Source organism: Sceloporus undulatus, chromosome 2, assembly GCF_019175285.1.
Source record: "Sceloporus undulatus isolate JIND9_A2432 ecotype Alabama chromosome 2, SceUnd_v1.1, whole genome shotgun sequence".
In the NCBI taxonomy this organism is placed as follows: domain Eukaryota; kingdom Metazoa; phylum Chordata; class Lepidosauria; order Squamata; family Phrynosomatidae; genus Sceloporus; species Sceloporus undulatus.
In genome coordinates this window covers 151087216-151102363 of record NC_056523.1, presented here as the reverse complement: position 1 = coordinate 151102363, position 15148 = coordinate 151087216, and the positions used below count along the sequence as shown (strand labels likewise).

Below are 15148 nucleotides of genomic sequence, written 5' to 3'. Positions count from 1 at the left end.
CAAAATAAACAAAAACTTTAATAATCACTTTATAAGGAAATCACTATTAAGAATCTGGCAAAAATACAAACCCTATTTCGTAACTAAAATCCCCGTCTGGGCTTCGATAAACGAAGCTTTTTTTAGAAGAGAAAGGATGAAGGACACAGATTGGGTAAGATATAAAGATTTATTGAAGTCAGAAAAAGGGTCATTTAAAGTAAAAACAATGGAAGAAATGATAGAAGAAGGCTTTAATGTAAATTGGTTTTTATATAGACAAATTGTAGAGCGATTCAACCTGGACAATAAAAAATACCAAATAGAAAAAGAGGACACGATATTTGGAAGATTAATGATGGAAGACACAACACAGACTATCTCCAAGTTATATAAATTGTTACTAAAATTGGAAACGGAGGATGAAATTGTTAAGCAATTTATGGTAAAATGGGCACAGGACCTCAAAACACCAATTATGATGGAAGAATGGGAGAGAAACTGGAAGGTTAGGTTGAAATATACATTGAGTACAGAAGTAAAAGAAAATTATTTAAAATTACAATACAGATGGTATATAACACCTGAAAAGATAGACAAAAATAATAGGAAAGAATGCTGGAATTGTAAAGATAAAAATGCAAATTATATACATATGTGGTGGGAATGTAAAAAAATTAATAACTTCTGGCGCCAAATTCATAAGGAATTGGAGGTAATTTTGAACATAAAAATAAATTTTGAGCCTAAATTTTTCCTGTTGGGGATGGTGAATGATTCAAAATTAGAAAAGGATTATGGTAAAATTATTTTTTATATGATTACAGCTGCAAGAACGGTAATCGCAAAAAAATGGAAAAGCAAAGACGCCCTACTGTTAAAGGACTGGTACATGAAAATATTTGATATGTTTCAATCTGATAAACTCACAAATACATTGCAAGGTGGAGATGAATTGAGATGGGAGGGTATTTGGGCACCCATTATAAATCATTGTAAAGAACAAATAAAGAAAGCACCGAAATAGATCTATATAAAGGAGTTTGAGTAGAAAGTAAAATGTAACTTGAGTATCAGGTACATACAAGGTGCTCACCGATATAAACGTATAAGCCAATGTTTAGATACAAAGGTGTGATGGATTTTACACAAAGGAAATAATAATACTAGGAGATGAAAAGTGTGCGAAAGAAGATAGCTTTTCTTTTCTTTTTTTTTTCTTTTTGATTGATCACAGAGAAAATGTTAAGTTACTAGGGAAAGTACATAATCGACAGCTGTCTTTGATTTGAGGGATGGGAAGGGTTTTTAAATGTAGTTTGTGTTAGTAACTGTATGTATAATTGTAGTATATATGTGACTGTTAGCTTGATATGGTTTTTGTTTATCCATGTTCTGTTATGTTTGTTTTTAACCAATAAACTTTATAAAATTAAAAAAAACAACACAGGTCTGCTATTCTAACCAGAAAGCTAGAGCAACTAGTGGACAAGCATTTCAATTTGGAACATCACAACCTCTATGCTTTGTCCCTGTTTGGCACTGAGGTGCCATCATCTTCAGTCATTTTGGACAAAAGGGAGAATTTCTAGATTTATAGACTAAAAACTGTAACACCACATGGCATCAAGTTAAAGGATACTACCAACATCCATTGTGCTGATAACAGTGTTTTAAACTGTCACCTACCATGCATCCCAATATCTTATTTAGCAACAGAAGGCAGAAGCCAAAATGTTCTCCTCTTAATATGTATTTTTAAGTTCTGTTTTTAAACAGCTTCTCTCTATAGCCACACAGACACACACACATGCAAGCTAAGTCTCCCTTATCCAGAATTCCAAAATATTCCTAAAACCAAAATTATTTTCATGGATGGCTGAGACAGTGACACCTTTGCTTTCTGAAGGTTCAATATACACAAACTTTATTTCATACAAAAAATTATTTAAAATATTGTACAAAATTAATTTCAGGCTATGTTCATAGGATGTATATGAAAGATAAATGAATTTTGTGTTTAAACCTGGGTCACATCACTAGCATACCTCATTATGCAAATACAGGTATTCCACACACACACAAAAATCTGAAATCCAAAACACTTCTGGTCCCAGGAATTTTAGATAAGGGAGACTCCACCTGCACACATATCTCTCAAAATAATAGAGAACTCATTCATATGAGTAAAGGTATAAAGGCAAGGGTATAAATAGGGTCTATTCATACATTATACAAGTATGCAATAATAATATTTTTTTTAAAAAAACCCAAACCCTTTTCCTAACTAAAAAAAAAGCTTCAAGCTACAGCAAAAATGAAGTGCTATGCCAGGACTACAATGGGATATTTTTATTTACACTATCATTGATTTGTCCAGCTTCAGTCCTGAATCCATGCACACAAGTGGAGGGCAAACTGATGACTAAGGTCTGCTAGAACTATGAAACAGGGACTTAAAGTAATGGAGGCTATCCAGCATCACCCTCAACAACAGATTTCCTGAAGTGCCATGATCAGAACCTGAACAGGTGGAACAAATACTGAAAGGTGGTAGGGATCCATGCTATGGGTCAAAGAGATTTGGTTTGCAAGCAATCACAACTCCCAGCTTTTCTGTACATCTAATCCAATCCTAAACAAATTTGTTAATTCCAAATAATGGCCCTGGATTGTGAAAAGAAGCCCAGAGTCTCTGTGAGAGCTACAGATCATGGAGTGGTAATGAATTCAACTGCAGTTTGTTATCTAGTAGGCCATCCTTCATCCCATTCAAGCACAAATTATAAATCCTCAAATCTAATCTCCAGCTGCTTGAGCAACTCCAAGGGAGTAAATTTAATCCTTTAGCTTCCCCCTACATGCAAAGGCCGTCAGCTTGCAGGATGAAAGCTTCTGGTTTAAGCTTGCCATTTATTTTATTAATCATCTTGCGTTTCTTAAATTGCAGAGATTTAATGTGCAATAGGTGGCATTATGAAGACTCCAAGGCCTGCACGGCATTAAATAACCATAGTAATAAAATCCCTTTTCTGAAATATTTTATGCACACTAGTTTCCCTCCAGTCGTTCCTCCTCCATGCTTGCCAGCCCTTAGCACGCCATAGTCTAATCACCAGAGCCTTAAAGCCATAAGCAATCCAACCCAATTCAAGATGTTCAATTATACATCCCAGCAGTTTCCCTATGGCTATATCACCAAGTGGCAAAAAAAGAAAAGAAAAGACTGGCAGTATGCTGCAGAGGAGCCATGCCAGAAGTTAATTCATTAAAAAAGAACTTCTGCTTGGTTATTCATTCTATGTTTAAAGAGTCTAACAGACAATGGAGTTGTCCTTGGATGAAATCAGCTCTATCCTCCACTCTGAACTTAAAAGTGAAAAGACACTCTCATAGGTCCAAAACACAATGCAGAAATAATCCAGTTTGAGAGCACTTTAACTGCCCTGGCTCAATGCTAGGAAATTCTGGGAACTGCATTTTTGTAAGACATTTAGCCTTCTCTGTCAGAGAGCTCTAGTGCCACAATAAACTACAATTTCCCTGATTCCCTAGCACTGAGCCAGGGCAGTTAAAGCGGTCTCAAACTAGATTATTTCTGTAGTATTGTTTGGATGTAGAGAGAGAGAGAGAGAGAGAGAGATTGTAAAATATTGTAAACTATATTGTACTATTTCACTTACCTGAAATGAATGACAAGTGTTCTCTCTAGGCATTTTCTAGGTCCACCAGAGTGATTATATGGTATGCTTCCACTGGATATTGACCACAGAGTTACACTGGAGGACCCAGACATGACTAAAGAAGTGCTCTCTCTCTACATTTTCTAGGTCCTCCACTGAGATTCTATGGTATGCTTCTACTGTACAAATGTAATAATAATAATAATAATAATAATAATAATAATAATAATAATAATAATAATATTTATTTATATACCGCTATTCCATGGATCATAGCGGTTTACAGCATTGGATTCCATTCCAATCTAGTGATGCTGCACTTAGACAAGATTTAGAGCTGACCCATAGGTGATCACTTTGTAAAATAACATTTATTGGTCAGGCTTTTTCAAAAACCAGGAAGCCAAATGTACATCAGACACCTTCATGACATGTGACTAACAAGGGACTCCCAAGTCTTCCCATATAACTGAAGCAGCATAATACAAGCTACGATAATATGGGGTCCTACTGCATGTATTGTAAAATATATTGTATATTCTGAGAAATGCATTATACCAATACTATCTTTCTTCTCAGATAAGGATATCCCCAGTACTTCTTCTGTATCAGCGCTCCTATCATATTGCCCACATACCACCACACTTTGTTGTTGTTAACTGCCGTCACATCGACTTTGACTTATGGTGACTCTATAAATGAGAAATCTCCAAGTCACCCTTGTCTTCATCAGCCCTGCCCTAGTCATGCAAACTTGTGGCTTCCTTGACTGAAACTATTCCATAGGAGAAATTATATACAGAAGCAATGAATTATTTAAAATTTAAAATACACCAGTATTCTACCCAAAATTAAATTTGATCTACCTCATCCACTTAAGGTACAGTTCAATAGCTAAGAAAATTATTGCATCTAGATAGATGTGGCTGGGCTGAAGGATGTAAAGAAGATGCTGATTATGAGGAGAAAGAGACTTTTCAAGATGACATTTCCCTGCATCAATTATTCCAGTGGTGGTGCATGTTTCCACTTATATATTTAGATTCTAATCGAGGGCATAACTATTTGGCAGCTCTACCAGTTGTATCTCCAAACAACAGGGCTAGCATATTTTGGCTTACAAGATGGAGCAGCATATGTTGCCCTTCCCACCCACCCCAACCCATTTCAAAGTGCTGAATACTCCAGACTAGCCAAATTATTTAGGCAACTGAAACAGAAAAATCCAACAAGCCCCTTATCCTGATTCATGGCTGCAAAACAATAAAATAATGAACAAATACAAATTTGTTGTCCTTTCATGACACTCAAAATCAGCTGCCTACAGCAGCCATCTTATTCTGCCAAATGGTTGAGCTGGCACTGCCAGTAGCCAGTTTCTGAGCTATTGGCTGCCTGTCCACATCAGGTTTTCAGAAAAGAAAGAAACAACCATAGCCAATGGACACAAATATGGTGCCAGACCCTGGCACAGTGTGTGTGTGTAACCCTCTCGAGCCCCCACTTTAAATAACACAAGAATCACTGGCCCAAAGGACTGGTCTGGATTCCATTCCAATCTAGTGATGCTGCACTTAGACAAGATTTAGAGCTGACCCATAGGTGATCACTTTGTAAAATAACATTTATTGGTCAGGCTTCTTCAAAAACCAGGAAGCCAAATGTACATCAGACACCTTCATGACTCCTTATTATTAGCTAACATCTTCTCTGAGTACTTGAGAAATACTCTGCACATCAGAATTTGAAACTACATTTAAGTCTGAAATCTAGACATTTTGTTATGGAAGTCTTTTTTCTCTATTACAGCTAACATAGTCTAGAGACTATGAGGTGAATGAGGGGAGGCTGGCACAGTAAAAGATGCATTTTTAAATCGTTATAATTAAAAGGGTGGAAAAATACTAGGGGCATTAGCATCTCTTTGCACTGTGTGAAATCTAATTCGGATTTAAACATCAGATTATTCTACATTTGAAAATTGTGAGGAATTGAAAAACACTTTCAAACTGTGAAATATATTTCCTGAATGGCTTTTTATACTCAAGTGCTAAGAAATATTATCTGCTAACATTTCACAGGAATGAAACGTGGAACTTTTTCATCACAATGTAGAAATCCATCAGAAGATGGACGTTTGGCCTTAACAACTGACAAAATATGTTTATGGGTCCAGATTCCTGTCACACTACAAACATCCACATAAATCAATAACTCCCACAACGAAGTCAGAATACAAGTAACTGTATTTGCACAAAATCAGTGCTTGTTATCCTTCCTTTCTTTTCATTCCACCTCTAGGTTCAAATGCTAGGTTTGAATGAAAAATCAACTATCCATTTCATCTTTCTTCCTGTCTCATAATGCTTTCTTAGGCCTGTTACAGACTGCCAAAATAAAGCTGCTTCGGGTCTCTTTGGAGGTATGCTATTTAAATGATGCCTGGGTCCTAAGAGTCCGGAGGTCGCGCCAAAGCCACACTCCATTCCTAAGCACCAGAGTGCAGCTTTGGTGCAGCTTCCGGATTCTTAGGATGCATGCATCATTTAAACAGCATACCTCCAAAGAGACCCGAAGCAGCTTTATTTTGGCAGTCTGTAACAGGCCTTAGATTTTGTGATGCAAGCAGATTTTGGAAATGTGAGGAGGGGCTTTATTACTTAGTTTGGTTTGGTTGTTGGTCTTCAGTTCTCAATATCCCTCAGCTTGCTGGGCCATGCTGACTAGAGGATTCCAGGAGTTGCAGCCCTCAAAAATAAACCTTTCCAAGCAAAACAGAGCTATTAGTGACAGTAGATACACAAAGCCAGAACTGCTACTGGCCTTAGGCATGAAAGCTGGTCTTTGATATTTCACCCAATTATTTTTTATTATCCCATCATTAACCTGTTCATGTATTCAATAGCACAAAAGGCTATCAAATCATAGCACCAATCCTACAAGTAACCCGTCATTAAAGCAGCATTGCAATAATGTGAACTTCTGTTAATGCAAAATGCTGACCAATGTCGCTTTAATGACAGGTTAATGATGGGTTAATGATGGGATCTGCAAACGTCATCTGAAAGTCCTTCCCACGACCAAGTGGGAAGGACGGGACAGGAAGAGGACAAGGAGGGCATAACCCCTGTGTGATAATCTCGAAGGGTTGAGGAATGCTGCAATTTGACATGCCACTGAAAAGACTTTATCTTGGGAGTTCTTGGGATGAAGCACATCTTCAGCATGGAAAATAAGGCTATTTCCTTAAATATAACTGGACCCAAGGTTGGGCTGATTTGTGACTGCTGAAGGAAAACACATTTCCATTTAGGCAAGAACACCACCTTGTTTTGTTGCAGTGACTGTGCTTGTATCAATGAGGAAGAGCTTCTCTTTAGGTCACAAAACAACCATAAGAGTCCCAATCTGTTGATGCTTTCAGTTCCACAACTTTCCTCAAGACTGATAAGGTAGTGGAGTAAGATTAGGCTGTGAGGAGTAACATGACAGAAGATAACATTTTTAAAAATGACATCCAAGGAAATAAATCCAGCATTGAGCTACATCTCAATTTTACTCAAGCCGCTTTATTACTAATAAAGCCAAAATACTATCTACAGAAATACACCACTCCCATCATTCCTAATCAACACAGTCAGCAGTAAGAGCTCATGGGAGCCACAATGTAACAACTTCTAAGGGGTCATATGTTCTCTACTCCATTATACTGTGCCTTGCTATTGACTTACCAAAGGTATCTCTTTCTCAGACTTACTATGGAAGATGCCTTTAAGTGAAGTAGTTGCATGTGTTAGGAACTCCTATAAGAGTTCTATCATAGGCATGATTCCCTGCAGCTGCTAAAGGCACCACTAATGGCGGGTTACAGACCGCCAAATAGTACGTATACAATACGTACTAGGGTTAGGAAGGGGCGGTGCTTCCGCACCCCCCTAACCCTAGTACATATTGAATACGTACAAGATGGCGGCGCCCTGTTCATACGGGCGCCGCCATCTTTACGTATCGGACGCTGAGCGTCCGTACGTGTCGCAGCCTTTATGACGTAGCGAGTGCGCCCCTGGCGCCTCGCTACGTCACAAACGCGACTCAAAAAGAAACTCCATTTTGGAGCTTCTTTTTCGGTCCGCGCGGGAGCCGCGCCGTCTGAAGGCTCCGGCTCCCCCGCGGACCTACCGGCGGCGGCGGCAGACCGCCGCAAGGCGGCGGTCTGTACCCCGCCAATGACTCTAAAATATTATTCAAAGGGCTACCAAGATGCAGTGAAAGACTGCATCATCTGAAGCAAAGGTGAAGCCGTCCAAAGCAGAGGTAGAACAATACTCTTGTGCACAGAGCATCAATCTCTCACTACTCAGCTATGAATGTTATTAGCATGGCACACACATTCCTTCTTTTCTATTCAGTCACTGATTCATTTTTCTTAAAAGTAACTTGCCAAGCTCAGGGGAATCAAAAGAAAGAAGCATTGCTTTAAAGTACTGCTATGTGGCCAATTCTTTCAAATGCACTGCCTTACCATTTATTTGAACACTTCAGCCTAACAATAGAAGAACATAGCACTGCCTACATTGCTAAGAAATATCATTATACTAAGAAGAAGAAAACCTGTTACATGTCCCCTGAATATTCACAAGGAAACAGATGGAAAGTTTTGCAATTTTGAGGAAAAAGAGCAGAGTATTCAATTATTTGTTAGTATCTTTGTACTTTACGGCAGTTGCAAAAACAGAGTTCAACCCAACAGACAAGAAAGCAAGAAGCTGAAAGGTCACTGAAGAAATAAAATACTGATATTGATTTGCAAGCATGCACATTTTAAATGTAAAAGGGAGAGGAAGAAAACCCTTTCCTCCAGTGTAAGAGAAACCACCATAGAAAAATGCCTTTTCTCCATAATAGAAAAAAATGTGTTTTTCTCCAAAATATTTCCACAGTACTTGTTTACAGATAAAAAATATCAGTGGGTTGTTTTTAGTGTTAACAGTGCATGCTGTTGTGTGTCTCCAAGTTGTTTCCAACTTATGACAACCCTAAATGAACCTATCATGGGATTTTTGTGGCAAGATTTGTTCACAGGAGCTTTATCTTTGCCTTCCTCTGAAGCTGAGAGAGTCTGACTTGATCAAAGTCACCCAGCTGGTTTCCATGGCTGATTGAGAATTTGAACCCTGGTCTCCAGAGTCCTAGTCCAACGCTCATACCGCTACACCACTCGGTTCTCTAACAATGCACAGGGACCTTTAACATATTTAAAAGGTGATCTACAAATCCCAGATGCTTCAGGAGAGGAAATTCACCCTTTTTTAAGAGCAAAAAAAGAGCAGTTGAAGGAGGGCTGCAAAAACAGCCCTAAGGGGCTGTATGCCTGTTTTGCCCACGCCAATACAGAGCTCTGTCTGCTACTGTATGTAGAAAGGTAGGCTTCTTTGCAGGAAAATAATTCCTTCTTTTCTATATGGTATATCACTATTTTTTCAGAAGGTAGAAAGCAAAGCCTTTGATAATGCGTTTGGTATTTAAAATATTATTTAACACAAAAGTCATTAGCAGCTAAGGCTCCAGATCTAGAATGCTGTCTTTTAGATAATTTGTTCCTAAAGTTTTGGAGAACTTACAGAAGTGAACAAAACTTCCTCTTCTGGAAAATACTAAAATTTAAACTTATCTGCCAATTTTATCTATTCAAATATAATTTGTCAAAGATACAGAAAAAGGAAATCTAAGCTTCATGTTGGTATCTGTATAAAATGTTTGACTTTTATAAAGCTACATCTGGCAGAGCTGTAATGTAGCATATCCATGTCTTGGGCATACTCAAGCCAACATGGATCTTTTGCTTACTCATAATAAACACAGGCGAGAAACAAATCTTAAAATGTTATTTATAAGCAGACTTATAAATGTTATTCTTCTGTTTTAGAAGAAATGAAATGAACAACTAAGATAAAGAAAGATAATTTAAGTTGTGGCTGGGTGAGGTGGGGAAAGAGTTGTAATATTGTTAGGTAAATTATGTAAGAAGTATATGTAAACTGTCTTTTTATTTATTTAGAATTTTTATTGTCTGGTGAACTTACATCATTATTTTCTCTTTTGAAACAAAATATATATATTTTTTAAAAGATAAATCATTCAGTGTTAACCCCCCCCCCCCACACCGCCCAAAAAAAACCTCAAGAAATTTGCTTTTAATGAGAATAATTCTGACTCCCTTTCAGTGGAAACCAGACTGGAGGCTTCCTCAAGTCTAGATAGCCATAAGAAGCTGTGCACCTAACACACAATATCTTCACTTAAATTGGGATGCACAACCTGCTTAATGTTAGGGCAGCCCTAACTTTAATAGCTGGGAAGACAAAGGAATTGTAGTGCCAAATCTTCCAGCCACTTTCTGATTTAAGGTGGACTGGCAATTTTAATAGCTATATGGTATGCAAATACTGAAACCTGTGGAAGCAGTTTGGAAAAAAACAGGAGAAAGAAGAAGCAACCCTGCCTCTGCTCAGAGCCATATAGTGCTGTGGAAAACTGCATACACATGCACATGTGCATGCATTTATTTTATTCATTGTTTTTACATTATCCCTTTTGTGCTAAGTGTACCAAAATTTGCCTGATTCTCTGGATGGCATATGACAGGATGCTTGCCTGAATGTAGTGCAGTTCTACCTATCCGGATGGTCAGTTCATTTTCGTACTCCTGGGGATACAGGGACTGCTCCTCACACTTCTCCTTCACCACTCTAGAATCACAGCTCAGTGCCAGTGCTGTGTAGGAAGGTTCACTGATACCCTGGAACAGAGAAAAACAAAGAAATAAAAATCATCTTGCCATCTCTCCCCACTTTTTAACATAGAATGTCTCAATTCTGTGCTGTTTTCTTCAAGAACAATCTGGCTGAAAAAGTCATTTGGTTATGTCCAAGCTGAGTAGACCTTAATGCATTGTTTTAATCATATCACCTATATAATAATAATAATAATAATAATAATAATAATAATAATAATAATAATTTTTCTATTTCCCGCCTCTCCCTGCAGATCGAAGTGGGATCCCATCGATATCAGCAATACAGTCTACAAAATACATAACAGATTAAAAACATCATCATATAACCACAATACACAATAAAATACAGTACAATACAATACTAGTCAATGCTAGTCAGCCAGCAACATTACAGTAGAGGAAACAACGCATCTGATTCATCTGTTTTTCCATATAGTCTAAACGGGTGGGAATCTTCACTATAGCAGGTCAGGTGGATATGCCCGCAAGAAGAGATCCGTCTTTAATGCCTTCTTAAAGGCTTCTAATGATGTAGTAAGACGGATCTCTTCTGGCAAGTTGTTCCATAATTTTGGAACCGCGGTTGTAAATGCTTTTTGGGAAGTAGTGACCAGTCTGGTTTTTTTGGTTTTTTTTTTTTTTTTGTATTCCAGCAATTTGTTCCCTGAGGTTCTGAGTGTGCGGGGCGGATTGTGTAGGGAGAGGCGTTCCCCTAAGTAACTCGGGCCCGAGCCATGTAGGGCTTTAAAGGTGATGACCAAGACTTTGTATTGCGCCCGGAAGCTAACTGGCAGCCAGTGTAAAGATTTTAGTATTGGTGTAATATGGTCCGATCTTGATGTTCCCGTGACCAATCTGGCTGCAGCAGTTTGGATTAATTGAAGCTTCCGAACTTGGTACAAAGGTAGCCCCATGTAGAGTGCGTTACAGAAGTCTAAACGAGAGGTTACCAGTGCATGCGCCACTGCTTCAAGGTCTCTCTGAGCCAGGTAGGGGCGCAGCTGGCGTATCAACCGATGTTGGTACCAAGCACTCCTGGCCACCGCCTCCACATGCGATGTTAATTGTAGAGATGAGTCCAGGAGCACTCCCAAACTGCGGACTTCGTCCTTTAGGGGAAGTGTGACCCCGTCCAGGACAGGTTGACAAATCTCCCCACCCGGCCCAGGGGTTCCTATCGCAAGTATCTCCATTTTCTCTGGATTCACCCTGAGCTTGTTTTCCTTCATCCAGCCCATTACCAACTCAAGACAGGCATTTAGAGGAGAGATGCCATCCTTGGTCACTGCAGCAGTCGGGGACACGGAGAGGTGGAGTTGGGTGTCATCAGCGTACTGATAACACCGCGCCCCATGTCTCCAGATGATCTCTCCCACGGCTTCATGTAAATGTTAAACAGCATGGGAGACAGGATGGCGCCTTGAGGGACGCCCGATGTCAACTCCCACTTACAGGAGCAACTGTCTCCCAGCATCACCATCTGGAATCTGCCCGAGAGACAGGATCTGAACCACTGGAGCACAGTGCCCCCGATACCTAAATCCCTCAGGCGTTCCAGATGGATACCATGGTCTGTAGTATCAAAGGCCGCTGAGATGTCCAAGAGCACCAACAGGGTCACACTTTCCCCGTCGATGCCCAGACGGAGATCATCAACCAAGGCGACCATGGCAGTTTCAACTCCGTAACCTGTCCTGAAGCCAGTTTGAAATGGGTCTAGATATTTGGCTTCATCCAAGACCGCCTGGAGTTGGAAGGCAACTGCCCTCTCAATCACCTTGCCCAAAAATGGTAACAAAGAGACTGGCCTGTAGTTGTTTCTAATCAGAGGATCAAGGGAGGGTTTTTCCAAGAGTGGTTTAACCACTGCTTGTTTAAGTTTGGATGGAAATATCCCCTCCCTAAGAGATGCATTAATGATGATTTGAAGTGAGGTTACTACTGCGTCCCCTCCCTGAACGGTCAGCCAAGATGGGCAGGGATCTAGAGGGCAAGTCGTCTTCCTTACACTTCCAAGCAGCTTGTCCACTTCATCAGTATTCACAAGCTCAAAGTGATCCAGTCTAACACCGTTCACGGAGTCACTGGACACTTCTCTTATAGTTTCTGTTGTAATATTGGCATTGAGATCAGCCCATATCTGAGAGATTTTATCTGCAAAAAAGTCACTGAATAAGTCACAGCAGGCCTTGGTAGGTTCTAAAAGTGGGTTCAGGGTGGGAGGTTGTTGAGTTAGCTCTTTAACCACCCTGAACAGCTCTGCTGGACGAGACTCTGCTGATGCAATTCGAGCAGCATAGAACGATTCAACTGTTTGCTCAATTGCCAAGATTAAAAGTTATCTGGTCCAGGAGGCTGACAGACTTGGTGTACACTGACCTTTTTAGAGAAGTAACTTGAGGCTGGGTTTTGTAAAGACTGTGAAGGTAAGGCTGCTGACTATTGGAACATGTTCTACAGTAATGCCTGTCTCACAGCTGGAGGTATCTGTGGTTCAAGGGATTTGATTACAGCAGTTGGCATTCAGTACACGTCCTTGTGTTCTAATAGAAATTTCCAGAGCTGGGGCGTGCTTTTAGTCCCCAATGTGAATTTGGGGACCTATGTCTTCTTCTTTTTTTAACCTTGTATTTTAATGTGTTGCACTTTTACACCCATCTAATGCTGTCATTCTATGTAAGGCGGAATGGTAGCTTCAGCTGCATGTAGCTTCAGCTGCACAGACCCTATGGGTCTTTTGCAATAAAGAAAGAAATCTGGGGTGTAGGTCTCCACCCCATCACTGACAGCCACCTAGTTCCAAGGTAGAACTAAAAACAAAGCCACATCTATATCTGGTGTGGTCATTCATAGCTACATTTTTTCTGGCATTTGGGAGTTTAAGCAAATATGGAGAGTCTTTACTGCAACATGTTGGACTGAAAAATGTGTCTGCTTTTATTTTTTCAGCTGACATTTCCAGATTAGGTTTGCTTACCAAATTTAGAAAACAAGAGAGCTGAAACTAAGATTGTGGTTGAAAAGTAGCCACATTCACACTACAAAGGATTAGAGGCCAGATCAGCTGCAGTACTTAACTGGCATTCTGCTCAAGTCCTTAACTGCTCAGTTTCTAAAGAAAATGGTTGCAGTCTTCACAGCATTATAGATAATGAGAATACATATTGCACATAATATTGATAAATATTTAATAAGATGGGTCTAAATATCAATATAAACAGTCAATAAAGCATGGTTTCAAAAATATATGGAGACATCTGAATTATCTAGGGTTTCATTATGTAATGAATAGTTGTCATCTGACCTAGAATTTATCCAATTTATCCAATTTAAATACTATCCATTCCCTTCTATTAGACAATTTGACAATTTTTTAATGCTCAAATGATATAGGATGACTGAATGTAGATTTTGCTACTTCCCAGTGTTAAATGATGAAAACTTTGGCTGCTATCAATCACAAGGGCATCCTCAACTCCTCAGTCAAACAAGAAAAGCAGCAGCTATACAGAAAATTAAGGGTGGTTCCAAAATGAGTTTTAATGGACAATAGTTCCTCCTCAAATGTGACACTTTCCAGAGGCTGACAGGAGATGCAGTTCAGTACCATCTGGTTGGCCACACAGTTCCCACTCCTGTGCTATGGATAGACACTACCTATATCCACAAATGTAAGAAAATACTTCCCGGTGCCAATATCTACAGTACTAGTGTCACTTTTGGATGTACAGATTAAACTGATATAGGCTGACTCTCCCTTATCTGGAATTCTGAAATCCAAAATACTCTAAAAACCAACACTTTTTTCCATGGGTGTCTAAGATAGTGACATCTTTTCTTTCTGATGGTTCAGTGAACAAAACTTTGTTTCATGCACAAAGTTATTAAAACATAATGTATGAAATTACCTTCAGTCTATGTGTATAAAGTGTATATGAAACATAAAATGAATTTTCTGTTTAGAGCTGGGTCCCATCTCCAAGATATTTCCTTATGAATTCATATGCAAATATAAGTACTACAAAATTCAAAACATTTCTGGTCCTAAGCACTTCAGATAAGGAATATTCAACAAATATAAACCAAGTGCTGGTTTAAAATATTTTTTACACAATCCAGTATCATAATGCTGTGTCTATAACAGCTTGGTATCACCAATGCTCCATGGAAAGCAAAGAACAAAATAAATACATACTGTCTGATGGGAAACAGTAATGAGGTGCTTGATGAATTAAGGTCAATTTATTTAAAAAAATCCAAAGGTTAGATATGAAAATAGTCTATTCCCTTAATTTGCATAATGTATTCTGACTGGTGGTATTCATACTAATCACCCATTTGCTACCCTTCTTAAACACTGCTTAATCAGGATGATGTTTCCATTTTCGTTAAGCCAGCGATTACAAAATTGCATGCAGAAAGTATATCTTCAGTGCTGAATGGTTTATTTTTACTTTTAATCAGAAGTACCAGGATAGTGGCATATATTTTCGTTTTATCCTTGTATTCTTCTCCTCCTTCTTCAAGAAATTTTTATCTAACCCTAAAAAAAACCTACTATCACTATCTGCATAATTTCAATCCTGCATCACCAGCCCACAAAGTAGAGTAGAAAAATATACCTATCATTCTCAAATTTGCAAAGAAGCAACAGCCACAAGAAGACTATTACAAGTGATATCTGTAAAAA

At 38.9% G+C, this 15148-nt stretch overlaps 1 protein-coding gene across 5 annotated transcripts in view; it reads right to left on the bottom strand.

Moving 5' to 3' along the window:
* Positions 1-15148, bottom strand: part of SLC39A11 (solute carrier family 39 member 11) — a 450881-nt gene that overhangs the window by 273950 nt on the left and 161783 nt on the right. For 4 of the 5 annotated variants that reach the window (XM_042452635.1, XM_042452639.1, XM_042452636.1 and 1 more), the window contains one exon: positions 10317-10461. In XM_042452635.1, coding sequence (XP_042308569.1) covers positions 10317-10461 — 145 coding nt within the window. The remainder of the gene's footprint in view (positions 1-10316; positions 10462-15148) is intronic. The other variant, XM_042452638.1, reaches the window with a different exon arrangement.